The sequence below is a fragment of the Halichoerus grypus genome, chromosome 5 (genome assembly GCF_964656455.1).
Source record: "Halichoerus grypus chromosome 5, mHalGry1.hap1.1, whole genome shotgun sequence".
Lineage (NCBI taxonomy): Eukaryota > Metazoa > Chordata > Mammalia > Carnivora > Phocidae > Halichoerus > Halichoerus grypus.
Genome location: NC_135716.1, coordinates 81,720,273 through 81,737,821, shown reverse-complemented (window position 1 = coordinate 81,737,821; position 17,549 = coordinate 81,720,273). Strand labels below are relative to the sequence as shown.

The 17,549-nt window shown below is 37.7% G+C and overlaps 1 protein-coding gene across 9 annotated transcripts in view; it reads left to right on the top strand.

The window, feature by feature from the left end:
* SPIDR (scaffold protein involved in DNA repair) overlaps nucleotides 1-17,549 on the top strand; it is a 602,461-nt gene that overhangs the window by 311,013 nt on the left and 273,899 nt on the right. For 7 of the 9 annotated variants that reach the window (XM_078072412.1, XM_078072415.1, XM_078072413.1 and 4 more), the window contains one exon: nucleotides 1,885-2,098. In XM_078072412.1, the coding sequence (XP_077928538.1) occupies nucleotides 1,885-2,098 (214 nt within the window). Of the gene's footprint in view, nucleotides 1-402; nucleotides 487-788; nucleotides 846-1,884; nucleotides 2,099-17,549 lie in introns of those variants that run through there. The other 2 variants (XM_078072416.1, XM_078072417.1) reach the window with 2 other exon arrangements.

The following is a 17,549-nucleotide window of genomic DNA, read 5'->3' as shown; positions in this document are numbered from 1 at the left end:
TTATATTGTCCACAAATGCTCCTGTAGCTACTGCATTTAAACCTAGGGCATTTCCCTTTGCTGCTAAAGACCCTAATTCTCCACCCATTGCTCTGGCTGCCCTACAAGGGAAAAGTGGTGTATGTACCAGAGCGACCTGACTTCTTTTCCTATTCATCAGCTGAGGGTGAGCCACTTTTTATTAAAGTAACAACTATTATGGCAGAAGAAGACTCAGTGCTTACTTCCTAGTTAGTGCCTTTCTGTAATACTTGTTTTCAATCCTCTACTTCCCTCCCCCGTAGTGACTAGTACCGCCAGCCTGACATTGTGCTTGTTCATATCCTTCCCCCATTCTGTTTCCTTCCTTACCTTAAGAAATAGTAGCAAGATAGGTACATACCTTAGGAAACAGTAGTTCAAGACAGTGCTCAGTGGTGTGGCCTTGCTTAATATGTGAACACATGCTGTTGGCACTTAGAGAAAGGAAGGAATGGAAAATTAGGGGTGAGTGGAAAATGAAGAAGAAGGGGAGAAAGAAATGGAAATGAAATTAAATTATATAACTAGAATGTTGGTGCTATTTTAATATTAATTTTTATTATTCACTAAAGAAAACTCATATCAGTCAGTGTCTATTATCATTATTAGCAGGGTACTATGCTAGACACTTAGCTTTTGTTATTTCATTTCATTTATTTTTTTAAATTAAAAAACAAAGTAATAGAAAAACATAAGTATACTTACCACCTGGGATTAATAACACATTTTAATCTTTTGTCTTTTTGATTCGCATATTTTTATAATAGAAACAGTATGGCAGATAAGTGTGAAATCCTGAGTCATGCTCCTTTCTCTCTCCTTAGGTATGTGTTTCTATGTATCCTGCTAGTCGTATTTATATACTTGTGTTACATATGTATCCTCAACAATACTTTATTGTTTTCTGTGCTTAAAAAAAATAACATTATGGGTATCATACTCTACATTATCTTGTTTATACCCTCTTGTTTTTGAGATCTCTCCATGCTAATACATATAGACCAGGTCCACTATTGCTAACTTCATGGTGTTCTGTTGTATGTACACAGCATGGTTTACCCTTCCTCCTATTGATTTGTGGTGGGTCCAGTTTTCTGCTCTTATAAACAGTACTGAGGTATGCATCCTTATTTAGGTCTCCTGGTGTTGTAACAGTTTCTGGGACACACATGGGTTTTAGGTTACGCACACTGTCAACTTCAGTTCTCTCATTTAATTCTTAAAAATGTTCTTTGAGGCAGGTGGCATGATCCCCATTTTACACATGAGAAAACAAATGTTGAAATGCTATCTATCCTGACCGAACTTAATTAATCAGAGAGCCAGTATTTAAATTTAGATTAAATTCCATCTATATAAATCTCGAGCCCTAACATTCAGCATTCCTCAGAAATTCTTACCTTTAATCTTTATGATCATTAGAACATTTGCAACCAGCCGGTCTCCTGTATCATTTCCGAAGTAGAAAATCAAAGCAGTTAATGAGGTAGAGGGAGCATATAAGAAAGAAGAATCAATAAGTAATCTTACTCCCTTTGTTGTGGTTATCAAAAGAGTTAAAGTTTTGGTGTAAAAACATGCTCTGTGAAATGATGGTTCTGAGTCTTCTGTGTATGCAAGACTGTTTCTTTATGATGGAAGACTTTTTTATGTTGCTTAAAATGCAACAGGTAAGTTATTCTGATTAAAAAGATGTTACAGTGAGTGTGTTAGGGTCTACACGTTACAAAGTATACAAACCATTTTCTCGAGGTGAATAAAGCAATCTTAATTAGTTCTTTTTTTTCATGACATTTTATTCACAGTTGGACCATATGTCTGTTATACTTCATTTTGCTTTTTTTTTTTTTTTTCACCTTCTAGGTAGAAAATCGGGTGTATTAATTGTGAAAATTCTAGAGCTGCATGAGGAATGCACCATCCAAGTTGCCATGTGTGAGCATTTAGCAGGGCTGCAGGCCAACAACCCTTCTCAAGGTGAGGGCCCTAGGACTGGCCTGAAGGTTCTGTTCACCAAGGAGACTGCTCGCCACCTCAGGGGACATCCCCAAGACATCGTCCATATCTACCCTCCCTGGTGAGTGCAAAGAACTGATTCCAGCAGTCACTAACTGTGAGTTTGTCTCAAAAGATGTTTTTATGATGAACATTTTTGTCACCTTATTATGGAGAAATGCCAGGAGAAGGAAGCCAGAATTTGACATAGATTTTATGTAACAGAAGCACTGACCTGTATTTGAATGCTTGTCTGTACTTTTGGCAGGAAATTTTTGATAATTTGAGGACAGAGGGGCGAGGTAGAAACAACCATATCAAGATTCCTGTCTAAGTGGTGTCTTATAAAATCTGGCTGTTATTGTTTTTGTCTTTCTTAGAAATACAGTTTTAGTTAAGAGGCATTATGTGACAATATGATAATGCACATTAATATTTCTTTGCTAATCACTTTGGGAGGGATGAAAAGCATATATTAAGACATAGGAGGGTTTGATCTTTAGAAGCATAAATGGTCATTAATGAATCAAATTATTTTTAAGGACACATGTTTGCTTCTCTATAGGTTGTTATTTTTACTACAAAAAGAAGAAAATCTTACTATTTTTGAGGGAACCTTTGAGCAGCCTTGTTTTAAGAGCTATCTATTAATTTTATTGGCAAATTTTTAGAAGTTTCATTCATCTGCTAAATTCTTAGTTTTGAAGTTGACTTACAGGTCTTAAAAGTTAAACATCCCTCCCACAAGGATCTTTTTTTCAGTGTCCATAGTGAGTGATTCTCAGTCTTTACTTAAATTCTTCCACTAACAGGCTGCGGATATCATTTATTTTGTTTTGTTTTGTTTTTTAATGTATCTTTTATTGAAGAGTATAAGATACATACAGGATCATACATAAATTATAAGAATACATTTCTACAAATAATCACAAAGTGACTATGTAATTTCTTTTTTTTTTTTTAAAGATTTTATTTATTTATTTGAGAGAGAGCTTGGGAGAGAGATACAGCATGTGTGCATGAGCAGGGGGGAGGGGCAGAGGGAGAGGGAGAAGCAGACTCCCCACTGAGCAGGGAGCCTGATGTGGCACTAGATCTCAGGACCCTGGGATCATGACCTGAGCCGAAGGCAGCTGCTTAACTAACTGAACCACACAGGTGCCCTGACTATGTAATTTCTATCCAGTCCAACAAATAGAATGCAGTGCATACCTGGGGTCACCCCCTCCCCCTCTCATTTCCTCCCTCTCCCTCCCACACCAGGTGACTATGATCCTGACTTATGATATAATAGAGTCCTTGGAATGTTTGAGAACTTCGTATAAATAGAACCATGTAGGGGCGCCTGGGTGGCTCAGTCGTTAAGCTTCTGCCTTCGACTCAGGTCATGGTCCCAGGGTCCTGGGATCGAGCCCCACATGGGGCTCCCTGCTCAGTGGGGAGCCTGCTTCTCTCTCTCCCACTCCCCCTGCTTGTGTTCCCTCTCTCACTGTGTCTCTCTCTGGGTCAAATAAATGAATAAAAAAAAAAAAGAACCATGCAGTAATCATACAATATGCATTCTCTTTTGCCTGACTACTTTCACTTAATATTATGCTTGTGAGATTCATCAGTGTTGTTATATTTAGCAGTTTGTTCATTTTTATTGCTATGAAGTATTCCATTATATTAATTTATGCAATTAATGCATCTGTTCTTCTGTTGATAGTTAGGTGTCTTCAGTTTGAGGATATTATGAATTAATACTGTAATGACCAACCGTCTTTCTGTGTAGCTCACTCAAGAATACAATACAAATGGGGCGCCTGGGTGGCTCAGTCCATTAAATGTCTGCCTTCAGCTCAGGTCATGACCCCAGGGTCCTGGTATCGAGCCCTACATCAGGCTCCCTGCTCAGTGGGGAGTCTGCTTCTCCCTCTGCCCCTCCACCACTGCTTGTGCTTGTGCTCTCTCTCAAATAAATAAATAAAATAAAAAATAAGAATACAATGCCATTAATTCTCTTCTCTGAAATTTCTCATCATACTAAAATCATGCCATTATTTTTCTACTATGTTAAAAATGTTTTTTTAATTCATCTTGACTGTACTTCCTCTCCCCACCATGGCCATATTGCCTCCCATTCTCTACTGAGCCTGTTTGCTCAGGCTTCCAGCCCAGCACTCCCCATACCACACCCCTGGCATTGGCAGTGACCTCCATGCTGCTTCTCCTGTGGTCACTTGTGTGGCCCTCATGTCTCCCTGCAGTTAGTGCTCACTCCTGCTTTGTTTGCCTGCCTCTGCTGTGCTCCTCCTCATGCCTTTCTCTGGCTTCTCAGTACTAAAGTGCTCTGCTGGGCTCAGTACTGACCTCTTCTCTACCCTGTCCACCTCACCCGCTTGGTGCTTTCATTTCATCTTGTAACTTCAAATGCCAGCTGCACACTGATCCCTCCCAAGACCCATCCTCTGCTCCATCACCAGAGCAGCATTCCTTATTGCCTCAGCCATGGTTCCATTTGGGTGCTGAAGACATGGCAGAATCAAGCTCCTGACCCTCCCTCCACTTCCCCACTCTTCTCCAACTCAGGAAATGGAAACCACCTTCTTATAGTTCCTCCACATATCATCAACTCCTCTTTTTCTCATAATCTCCCTTCTGCCTGTGGGAACCTCCTGGTAGCTCCACTTCCAAATGCACAGAGTCCAGCACTTCTTGCCACCTCTACTCTTCGAACATTTCCAGGTAATCATTGTCTGTCCTCGGGATTGTTGCAATAGTTTCTTAAATCATCTCCTTGCTTCTTTCCATGCTCTCCTTCTGTCTCTTTCAAGATGACTAAAGGAGCAAAGCTGTGAATATGAAGTTGTCATACCGCTTTTTGTCTCCACACGCCCCAGTGTCTGTTCACCTCATACACAAACCCCTCCTGAGCTCTGGGGCCTTATCTCCCACCCCTTTCTCCTTCCCCAGTTCCATCGTGGCCACCCGGGACTCCACTCTGGTCCTCAGGTTCCACACCACTTTCCCCCTGGTGCCTGGGTTCTTGCCTGTGCTGGGTTCCTTTTTTTTTTTTTTTTTAAAGATTTTTTATTTATTTATTTGACAGAGAGAACAAGTAGGCAGAGAGGCAGGCAGAGGGAGAGGGAGAAGCAGGCTCCCCGCCGAGCAGGAAGCCCGATACGGGACTCGATCCCAGGACCCTGGGATCATGACCTGAGCCGAAGGCAGCCGCTTCACCGACTGAGCCACCCAGGCACCCCTGCCTGTGCTGGGTTCTTGCCTGTGCTGGGGTGCTCTGTTCCACACCTCCCCATGTCTGCATGGTTTGCAGTTTTCTTATCTTCTCTGGGCATTTACTCAGATGTCACCTTCTCAAGAGTCCTTCCTTTGGTCCCATACCTAAAATTGGAAACTACCTCCTTCCACACCATTTATTGTCCTTTCCTACTTTGTTTTCACAATCAGGCAAATTAAAGTATTTTAGTTTAGAATTTTGCTATGGAATGAGTGAGCAATTTCCTCCCTGTCCTGACAGTGCTCCTACTGTCTAGGGTCTTGTTCCTGTAATTTCTTGTGTTCTTTCAACTGTTTTATTGGAAGTCCTTTCTGGAAACTTATAGTAAAACTCAGTAATATTGAGAATATTTGATTTTTGCGGAGTGTCCTATTTTATCTGCTTATATACAACAACAGTTTATGTTTTCATTTATTGTATTTCAACAAAAAAAATGTATATTCAAGCTATGCTGAGTTTTTTACGGTGAGACACTGAAAACTCCAGCATAGTTGTGTTTGGAACTACATTTAGAAACTTTAGTGTACTCTGTAAGACTGTTGAATCACAGACCTGTACCTCTGAAACAAATAATACATTATATGTTAAAAAAAAAAAAGAAGAAAATAGCAGGAGGGGAAGAATGAAGGGGGGGAATCGGAGGGGGAGACAAACCATGAGAGACTATGGACTCTGAGAAACAAACTGAGGGTTCTAGAGGGGAGGGGGGTGGGAGGATGGGTTAGCCTGGTGATGGGTATTAAAGAGGGCACATTCTGTATGGAGCACTGGGTGTTATACGCAAACAATGAATCATGGAACACTACATCAAAAACTAATGATGTAATGTATGGTGATTAACATAACATAATAATAAAAAAATAAAGAGAAAAAAAAAAAGAAACATTAGTGTACTCTGGATCCTGGCTTTTGCCCCTATATGTTTTCTTCATTTTATTTATATATATTTTTTTAATTTATTTATTTTAATTCCAGTATAATTAATGTACAGTGTTATGTTAGTTTCAGGTATATGATATAGTGATTCAACAATTCTGTACATTACTCAGTACTCACTACAATAAGAGTACTCTTAATCCTCTTCACCTATTTCACCCATCACTGCACCAGCCTTCCCTCTGGTAACCACCAGTTTGTTCCCTATATTTAAGAGTCTGTTTTTTTGTTTTTTGGGGGGGGTTGTCTCTTTTTTCTTTGTTTCTTTTCTTAAATTCCATATGTGATTTCATTATTTTTTATGGCTGAATAATATACAGATTTATTTTATAGACACACACACACACACACACACCACAGTCTCACATTTAGTTCTTTAATACATTTTGAGTTTATTTTTATGTATGGTGTAAGAAAGTGGTCCAGTTTCATTCTTTTGCATGTTGCTGTTCAGTTTTCCCAACACCATTTATTGAAGAGACTGCATATTCTTGTTTCCTTTGTCATAGATTAATTGACCATATAATCATGGGTTTATTTCCAGGCTCTCTATTCTGTTTCATTGATCTATGTATCTACTTTTGTGCCAGTACCATACTGTTTTGATTTACTATAGTTTTGTGGTATGTCTTGAAATCTGGGATTGTGATACCTCCAGTTTTATTCTTTTTCAAGATTGCTTTGGCTATTTGAGGTCTTTTGTGGTTCCATATAAATTTTAGGATTATTTATTTCTGTGAAAAATGCTGTTGGTATTTTGATAGATATTACCTTAAATCTATAGATTGCTTTGGGTAGTAATGACATTTTAACAATATTTGTTCTTCCAATCCATGAGCATGGAATGTTTTTCCATTTCTTTGTGTCATGTTCAGTTTCTTTCATCAGTGTTTTATAGTTTCAGAGTACAGGTCTTTCACCTCTTTGGTGAAGTTTATTCCAAGCTATTTTATTCTTTTTGGTGCAGTTGTACATGGGATTGTTTCCTTAACTACTCTTTCTGCTACTTTATTATTAATGTATAGAAATGCAACAGATTTCTGTATATTGATTTTGTATCCTGCAAACGTAATGAATTTATGTATCAGTTCTAGTAGTTTTTGATGGAATCTGTAGGGTTTTCCAAATGTAGTAACATGCCATCTGCAAATAGTGAATGTTTTATTTCTTCCTTACCAATTTAGATGCCTCTTATTTCTTTCAATTGTCTGATTATCATGGCTAGGACTATGTTGAATAAAAGTGGTGAGAGGACATCTTTCTCTTGTTCTTGATCTTAGGGGAAAAGCTTTCAGTTTTTCACCATTGAGTAGGATGTTAGCTCTGGGTTTTTCATAGATGGCCTTTATTATGTTGAGATATGTTCCCTCTAACCCTACTTTGTTGAGGGTTTTTATCATGAATGGATGTTGTACTTTGTCAAATGCTTTTTCTGCATCTATTGAAATGATCATATTTCTTTATCCTTTCTCTTGTTAATGTGATGTATCACGTTGATTTAACTTGGATAAGCTAAAGTGGACAAAGTTAAACTCAGAATCGTTATGTAGGTCCCTATAGCATCATAGTGCCTCTAAATCTCCATACTTTTAGTATGGGTTTTCACCTTCCATTTAAAAAATATTTAATTGGTTTTTCTAATAGGTATTTAAAACATATGATACAGATTTCAAAAGGTATCAAAGGATATACAGTGAACCATCAGTCTTCTTCCCATATTTGCTCTCCCCAGCCACTCAATTCTCATCCCACAAAGGAACCATTCATACCAGTTTCTTACATACCATTCAGAGATTGTGTGTGTGTGTGACACACTCACAACTATATATAGAGATGCATATATAATATAAACTTACTTATGTATTTCCTGCCATTATTCTTTTTTTACAAAAACGGTATCCAACAATACTTGTGTACCATGCTTTTCTGTTTTAAAAATGCATCTTGGGGATCATTCAGTAACAGCATACTAGTATATAAATAGTTGCTACATTCTTTTGGCACTGACTTCTGATTTAAAGATACAATTGTTATTCAGTCAGACCCTTTGAATGAACATGTAGGTTGCTCCTCCTCTTTGTTTACTACGAACAGGACTACATCATTTTCTACATATGTGAGGAAGGGCTGAAAGATTAAGTATTATTGCTGGATCAGAGGATATATACCTCTTTAATGTTAGCAGACATTATCAAATGGCATCATTTTACATTACTACTAGCAGTACATAAAGTGCCTGTTTTCCTTTTACTAACCTACTGTATTGATCTTCACCAATTTAAAAACTAGAAAATAAATTTTATAATTTTAATTTGCATTTCTTTTACTGTAATATGGGCTTAGGCTTCATTCCGTGAATTTAAGAACCATTTATATTTTATTTTCTATGAAATGCCTGTTGATGACTTTTGACCTGTGTTCTCTTGGATTGTTGATCTTTATCTTAGTGATTTGTATCAACTCTTTAGAAATGATAAAAATAGCTCCTTGCCAGTCATATACATTACAATGAGTTTTATCCCAGTTTGTCATTAGTCTTTCAACTTTTTTAGGGGGTAGGGATTTTTTTGTTTGTTTGGTTTTGAAAAGCAGGGTAGTCTGTTTTTCCATGACTGAATTTATCTATCTTTTGTAGTTTCTACATTTTATATCATAGGTAGTAAAGAAGTTAAGACCTTTCTTGCTGTGAGATTAAAAATTTATTTTTTGTTTTATTCTAATATTTTTATGGATTAATTACTTGAAAATTTTTACATTTATTTATATATTTACTTATTTATTTTTTGGTTTTATTTAAATTCATGTTAGTTAACATAGAGTATATTATTAATTTCAGGGTAAAATTTAATGATTCATCAGTTGCATATAACACCCAGTGCTCATTACATCAAGCGCCATCCTTAATGCCCATCATCCAGTTATCTGTTCCCCCCACCCACCTCCCCTCCAGCAACCCGCAGTTCTTTATAGTTAAGAGTCTCTTACAGGGGCGCCTCGGTAGCTCAGATGGTTAAGCGTTTGCCTTCGGCTCAGGTCATGATCCCAGGGTCCTGGGATTGAGCCCCACATCGGGCTCCTGCCTCAGCAGGGAGACTGCTTCTCCCTCTCCCCCTGCTAATGCTCTCTCTCTCTCTATCTCTGTCTCAAAAGAATAAATAAAATCTTTAGGAAAAAAAAAGTCTCTTACAGTTTGTCTCCCTCTCTGTTTTTATCCTATTTTATTTTTCCTTCCCTTCCCCTATGTTCATCAGTTTTGTTTCTTAAATTCCACATATGAGTGAAATCATATGATATTTGTCTTTCTCGACTAACTTATTTCACTTAGCATAATACCCTCTAGTTCCATCCAGGTTGTTGCAAATGGCAAGAGTTCATTCTTTTTGATGCCTGAGTAATACTTATATATATATTTATATATATTTCACATCTTCTTTATCCATTCATCTGTTGATGGACATCTGGGCTCTTTCCATATTTTGGCTATTGTGGCATTGCTGCTATAAACAGTGGGGTGCATGTGCCCCTTTGAATCACTATTATTGTATCCTTTGGATAAATACCTAGACAAAACAGGAAAGAGTATCCACTGGAAAGACAGTCTCTTCAACAAATGGTGTTGGAAAAAAATTTTTACATTTAAATCTTTGAGTCCTGGAATTTATATTTATGTAATAGATAAAGTAGGAAATGCATTTTTTTCCCCAAATGACTACTTAGGAGTCCCAGCACCATTTATTGGCTTCATGTTAAATTGATAAATTCATGAAATAGGACTAAAAAGCAGTCTCTGGGTCAGGCTCTGGTAGGATACGCCTCCCTTCCCCATGCTGATGGAATTAATCGCAGCATATATCAGAACACCAGTGTTCTGGAATCTGTCTTCCTTCAGAAATCTGTCCTCATTAAAGCATCTTCTTCTTTCTTACCCTAGTTTTGCTCCTTTGTGTAATTTAGGTCTTGCTTTCAGTAGAGTCTAAGTTCATCTATGGTGGCAAGGGTGATTTGCTATTCTTTGTTTTTAATCTCCTCCCTCAACTTCTAATATTTTTGTGCATGCCTATATATTTTAAAACACATTCTGGGGCTCCTGAGTGGCTCATTGGTTAAGCATCTGACTTGATTTCAGCTCAAGTCATGATCTCAGAGCCTGCTTAAAATTCTCTCTCTCCCTTTCCCTCTGCCCCTTCCCCCTGCCTTAAAAAAAAAACCCTTTATTAAATGATGCATTTTTTAAATAAAAAGAATTAGTATCTAAGTGTGAGTGTTCTTTAGGGAAGATGCTTTAGAGGTATTGAATGTGTTGGACACTTTCTTGAGCTCATAAGAAGTAAAATTAGATCAAGATTATCTGTAAAGATTTGTATTTACAAAAAAATTCCAAATCCCACTGGCTCCTTAGACCTTATCTCCTTAGACCTTATAAGTGGATGAGTTATTATCATTTGGCCTTGGAATGTTTTTAGGTCTGGGTCTTACTGAGGCAACTGCCTTGGTGTTTGTGTCTGTCATTCTTTTTTTTTTTTTTTTTTTAAAGATTTTATTTATTTGAGAGAGTGAGAGAGTATGAGCAGGGGTAGAATCAGGTAGAGAGGGAGAAGCAGACTCCCTGCTGAGCGGGGAGCCTGCCGCCACCGAGGGCTCCATCCCAGGCCCTTGAGATCATGACCTGAGCCAAAGGCAGACACTTAACTGACTGAGCTAGCCGGGCACCTGTCATTCTTTTAGGGGAAATTTTCTGTCTGGAATTATATGGAATTTCTTCTGTGGTTCTATATGCAGAGATTGTTAATTCTAAACTTGATTTGGTTATTTTTTTCCTCTCGTGTTTCTCTTATGGTTTTCAATTTGAGATTTTTTGCTCTATAAATGGAATATAGGTTATAAAATAAGAGTGAAATGAAATCCTGTATTTGTTCATTTTAATACGTGAGATCTTACTGTTTTTATATATTATGCCATCCAATAGAAAATGAGTTTTGCTCTCTAGGAAGATAGCTTAGAATGCTTGTGTTATCCAAGGCAAATGGTACCAGATATTAATGCTATCTAAGAATTTTAGTAAATCCACAAAAGTGAAAATATCTGAAATAGATGTAATTTGATAAATTTCTCTGGAGTCATTGGGACCTTTCTCAAAATCACCATCTCAAAAGAAGGAAATGAATATATAAATACATTTAATACAAACACATGAAAATTCATTTATAGAAGTATTAAATATATAAAGCAAGATACTTGGGCAAAATTTTAAAATACCAGTCATTCTCAAATGTTGGTGGGAGGTGTAATTTGTATCTTTGCAATATGTTACAGGTGTTAATGTGAATATACTTTGATACAGAACTTTTGCTACTGGGACTTTATCCTTTAAAAATATTCAATTATGTACAAAAGATATTGTCATAAATGTTTTGCTTAAAACCTTAAAATCTATGGGCATCTGGGTGGCTCAGATGGTTAAGCGTCTGCCTTCGGCTCAGGTCACGATCCCAGGGTCCTGGGATCGAGTCCCACATCGGGCTCCCTGCTCCTTGGGAGCCTGCTTCTCCCTCTGCCTCTCTCTCTCTCTCTCTCTGTGTCTCTCATGAATAAATAAAAATTTAAAAAACAAACAAACAAAAAAGAATAAATAAATAAGTTTCTGCACATCTCGGCACATCTTTCACATAGTGAAAGAAATTTTTATTTCCTCTCCTAGAAAAATATCTATATCACAGTGTAGTTTTGCAGAGAGCGGGTCATAAAACCGCACTCAGGGTCACTGAGACAGGAGGAGCAGTCAGGGTCATTTGGGTAGGAGGAGCATTACCACTTCTCCTTCCTTGGCTACCTTCTCATTACCCAGCAGACAAACTTGACACACTATTGTTATTAGTTTCTAGGGCTCCCATAAAAAAAAAAAAATTCCACACACTGGGTGGTTTAAACAACAGAAGTTTATTTTCTCACAGTTTTGGAGGTTGGAAATCCAATATCAAGGTACCAGTGGTTGATTTCCACTGAGGCTTCTCTCTCTGGCTTGAAGATAGCTACACTCTTGCTCTGTCCTCAAGTAGTTTTTCCTCTGTGTCGGCCCATGCTCCTGATGTCTCTTTGTGTACCCAAGTGTCCTCTCATTATAAGGATACCAGTTGTAATAGAGCCTTTCCTAAGTGGTCCCATTTTAACTTAATTACCTTTTTAAAGGTAATTATCTCCATATTATAGTCGCATTCTGAGGTACCAGAGGTTAGGGCTTCAACATATGAATTTGTGAGGGACACAGTTCGGTTCATAACACTCATAAAAATTAGCACTTTTCTGCTGGATATTTCAATGTTGTGAATTTGGTCAATCACCTGATTTCACTGTTCCCGTGTCTCTCAGAGAACGTGACAACCATCTAAATAGCTTCCTGAATTGTATTATGTCTTGTTATATATACATATAGATTTTTCTCAAAAAGATACTTTTTTAATTTAAAGAAAGCATAATAGTATTTTTTAGGTACTTTAGGAAGAGAGATGGATGGGAAGTGTTTTGAAAGATGATTTTATCAGTATGCTTGTATAGGTGATTTGGGCTATCTGTCTTAATAATTTGGAAGTTTCTGTATTTTAATTAAGAATTTATTTTTTGTTATCCAAATGTTACCTGAAGCTAGTCTAGATGTCACTTAAAAACAGCTCATAGTTAGGGGTGCCTGGGTGGCTCAGTTAAACATCCAACTCTTGATTTCACCCCAGATCATGATCTCAGGGTCATGGGATCGAGCCCTGTATTGGGCTCTGCACTGGGCATGGAGCCTGCTTAGGATACTCTCTTCCTCTCCCTCTGCCCCTCTCTGCTTGCACACTCTCTCAAAAAACAAACAAACAAACAAAAAAAAAAAAACAAAACAAAAAACCCTGATAGTTGAAAAAAAAAAGCCAAAATAATAAGAATAACTAGTCTTTTTTTTTTTTAATGGAAATTTGACAAGTTTCCACCTTAAATATTTTTTTTCCTTGTAGGCTGTCTGCTCTTTTCCCACGAAAAGACTTTTGTGTTCATTCAAACTGGCTTTTAGCATGGAAACAGTTTTAAAAACAATCAGTAGACTTCAGACAATTCCATTTGTCCTTTAGTAATAAATGTGGGTTTAGTTGTAAAATGGTTGTTTATCCAAAGGAGTTTAGAGCCCTCTTTATATATTACTTAATAAATTCTTATTGAATTCCTTTAAGATGTAATGTTATTTTGTCTGAATAAATCTGGGAATGAATTTAGAAGTAAGATGCCTTGCCTAGGATTAATTGTATTATGAAATAGTCATAGAATTATGTAACACTAAGCAACTTATAAAAAAAGTCATGAATGTATAAAATTTCAAACATACAAAAATAAAAGTGTGATCAATCTCATGTCCCCATCACATAGTTTTAACATTTATCAATTAATGAATAAACAAAGTTTACTACTAAAGGAAACTAAAAGCTTTAAATATGATTACAAAGAAATATTTTAGCAAGTTGAACACTTTTTTTTTTTTTTATGTGAAGAAAGAAGTTTTCTGTGATGCTAGTTGTAGAAAGAGGGAGGTAGAACTCATCTGGCTAATTGAATATGACCCACTACCAGATCTAAAGCCAGGATGAGCACCAGAAAAAGATGAGTATGTGGTAGTGTATCAGGGGACAGCTAGGACACTTCCTACCTTACCCACTCATTCACTCCTTCATTCAAAAATATTTGTTAGTACACTGTGTGGCAGATAATTTTCCCCCGTTACAATAAGCATCCTAATCTGGGGAAGGCATGAAATCTGACTTTCCCCATTATCATGAATATCTGTCTATATCATCATCTTTTTAATGGCTACTTAGTATTTCACTATATGGATATATCATTAAGCAGTCTCTTATATTGAGTTTTTTTTTTAATTTTATTTTATTATGTTATGTTAATCACCATACATTACATCATTAGTTTTTGATGTAGTGTTCCATGATTCATTGTTTGCATATAACACCCAGTGCTCCATTCAATACGTGCCCTCTTTAATACCCATCACCAGGCTAACCCATCTCCCCACCCCCCCTCCCCTCTAGAACCCTTAGTTTGTTTCTCAGAGTCCATAGTCTCTCATGGTTTGCTCCCCCTCTGATTCCCCCCCTTCATTTTTCCCTTCCTTCTATCTTCTTTTTTTTTTTTTAACATATAATGTATTATTTGTTTCAGAGGTACAGGTCTGTGATTCAACAGTCTTACACAATTCACAGCGCTCACCATAGCCCATACCCTCCCCAGTGTCTATCACCCAGCCACCCCGTCCCTCCCACCCCCCACCACTCCAGCAACCCTTAGTTTGTTTCCTGAGATTAAGAATTCCTCATATCCGTGAGATCATATGATACATGTCTTTCTCTGATTGACTTATTTCACTTAGCATAATACCCTCTAGTTCCATATTGAGTTTTTAAGGTTGCTTGCCATTTTGAGCTGTTTGAAACAGTACTGAATGAAAGTGCCTATCCTCTCATCTAATGATATTAGGATATTTCTTTTTTTTTTTTTAAGATTTTATTTATTTATTTGAGAGAGAGACTCAAAAGATAGTGAGAGAGCGAGAGAGAGCACGAGTGGGGAGGAGAGGGAGAAGCAGGCTCCCTGCTGAGCAAGGAGCCCAATGCGGGGCTTGATCCTAGGACCCTGGGATCATGACCTAGGCTGAAGGCAGTGGCTTAACCGACTGAATCACCCAGGTGCCCCTAGGATATTTCTAAAAGTAGAAATTCTTGCTTAGAGGGGCTCTGGCTGGCTCAGTTGGTAGAGCACGTGACTTGATGTTGGGCTCACAAGTTCAAGCCCCATGTTGGGCATGGAGCCTACTTAAAAAAAGAAAAAAATTCTTGCTTAGAGAATATGGTGGGTTTTGAGCTTTTCAATATATTATTACCTTAGTAATCTGTCAAGGTTATAAATGTTCCCACTGCTGCCAGTTTCTCAGCAGTCACATCAATACAGACTCAACTATTTTTTTTAAAGACATTTATTTATTTGAGAGAGAGAGAGATGGTGAGAAAGAGCACGAGGGGAGGAGAGGGGCAGAGGAAGGGGGAGAAGCAGGCTCCCCACTGAGCAGGGAGCCTGATGTGGGGCTCGATCCAAGGATCCTGGGATCATGACCTGAGTGGAAGGTAGATGCTTAACCAACCAACACTCAACATTTTTAATGACTACACATTATGATATTATTTCTTTATTCTTTTCTATATTATCAGCATGTAGTATATATCCATTTTTTCTAACATAAATAACTCTTTAATAGACATACACATGTATATAATTTAGTATATATTTCAGATTGCTTTTCAGAGTAGATTTTAGGAACTGTTTTAGTCAATTAAAGGTATACATTTTGTTGTTACTGTCACTGCTGTAATATCTTGATATAGTTATCTATAAACCTCATAGTAGAGTACCTGCTCCTGGTCAAAGTGAATACTTTTTCTTATATTTATTTACTAATGACACATTCTTTTTTGAGAATTCATTGTCTCAACTTTTACTCATATTTGTTGGGGTCCTACAGACTTTCTTATCTATTTGTATGCCTGTTTTATGTAATAAAACATTTCTATTTATAGTTATATCACTTATGATAATAATTTTGTTTCCTTCCTAATACTTAAGCTTCCTTACCTGTCTCTGTCTTATTACATTAGCCAGAACTTTTAAGTCAATCTTTTTTCCTACTGTATTTCCAGTGACTAGAATAATGCCAGACATAGTAGACATCCAATAACTATATGATCAGTGTTGAGTATTAAATAATCATCAAGATGTTGTCAGTCTTCTTATGCTCCCTATTTGAATGAGAGGATATATCAGTGTATTTCATTGATTTGTACAGTCATTAAGAAGCATTTATTGAATTTTTACATACGCTATAAAAGGCCTTGTGCTAGATAATGGGGATACAGTATTCAAAATGATAAATCAGGGCATCTGGGTGGCTCAGTCAGTTAAGCGTCTGCCTTTGGCTCAGGTCAAGATCCCAGGTTCCTGGGATAGAGTCCTGCATTGGGCTCCCTGCTCAGTGGGGAGTCTGCTTCTCCCTCTGCCTCTCCTCCCACTCATGGGCTCTCTCTCTCTCAAAAATACATAAAAAGCAAAAACAAACAAACAAATATGACAAATCATCTCTGCCCTTAAGGAACTCACAGTGTGGTGGAAGAGAAAGGTAATATAAACAAGTTATAGAGGCCTCTAGAATGTATAAAAATAGAGCTCTGTATGAGGGATGTGAGGACAGTGAGGAGGGCAGTACAATTGATAGGTAGGTCAGTAGAGGTGTGTGTGTGCGCACACACATACACGCATGCTGGGGAGAGTACAGTTTAAGAGTGTCAAGGGTAGCTTCCTGGAGTTGGTGATCCCCTATCCAAGCTGCGAATGCTACATTGGAAAGAACAATGGAAGGGATTATAAGGGCTTGAAGTAGAAAAGACTGAATGAGCAAAGTCCCAAGAGGCCACAATGGCATGGTGGTGTAGGGTGTTTGCAGGGATATATATAGTGTTAGATGGATCAAGTGGAAATTCTGAAGCAGGGGCGGCAGCAAGTGAGGCTGGAGAACCTGCGTACAATGTTATAAAGAGCTGGTATTGAATCTTCCCTGCTGTCCAGGAGAAGAGAGATGTGATCTGGTTCACACTTTGAAGTTTGTGGAGACTGACTGTAGAAGGCTAGAGTAAAGGCATCTTGGAGGCTTTGGAAGTAGCTCGAGTGTAAGGAAGATGATGACTTGGACTAGTATGGTAAACAGCAGATTTGGGATATATTTTGGAGTCAGAAGCAACAAGATTTGCTAATAGTTTTGATGTGCTATGTGAATGAAAGTCAAGAAACAAGGAAGACTCCTAAGTTTTTTGTTTGAGGAAACAAGTGAGTTATGATGCCATGTTGTAAAATGGGGAGACTTGGGTTGATTTGGGGGGCACAATCAACAGTACCTTCTTGAGACCAGCAATAGCTAAAGCCCTGAGTAAACATAAAAGAGATTGTGATGCCAAAAGAGAAACTCTTGTCAGCTGGTCTGGTCTGGGTTTTCAGTGTAACCCATGTTTGGTAAGTGCCAGAGGACCAAGGTAGAACCCATAGGCTTATTCACAGCTGCTTTTGTTCCTCCTTTATATTTGCCACCTGGGATTCTTTGCAATGAAGATGTTACTGACACTTATTGCTAGGAGTAAAGCAATATTAAAGATGGAAGGCTTGTTTCCTGGGTCGTACTGACTTCCTGTTGTGACAGCCAGAAGGGCAGTTTTTTTCCCACCAAAATTACAGGATGTCT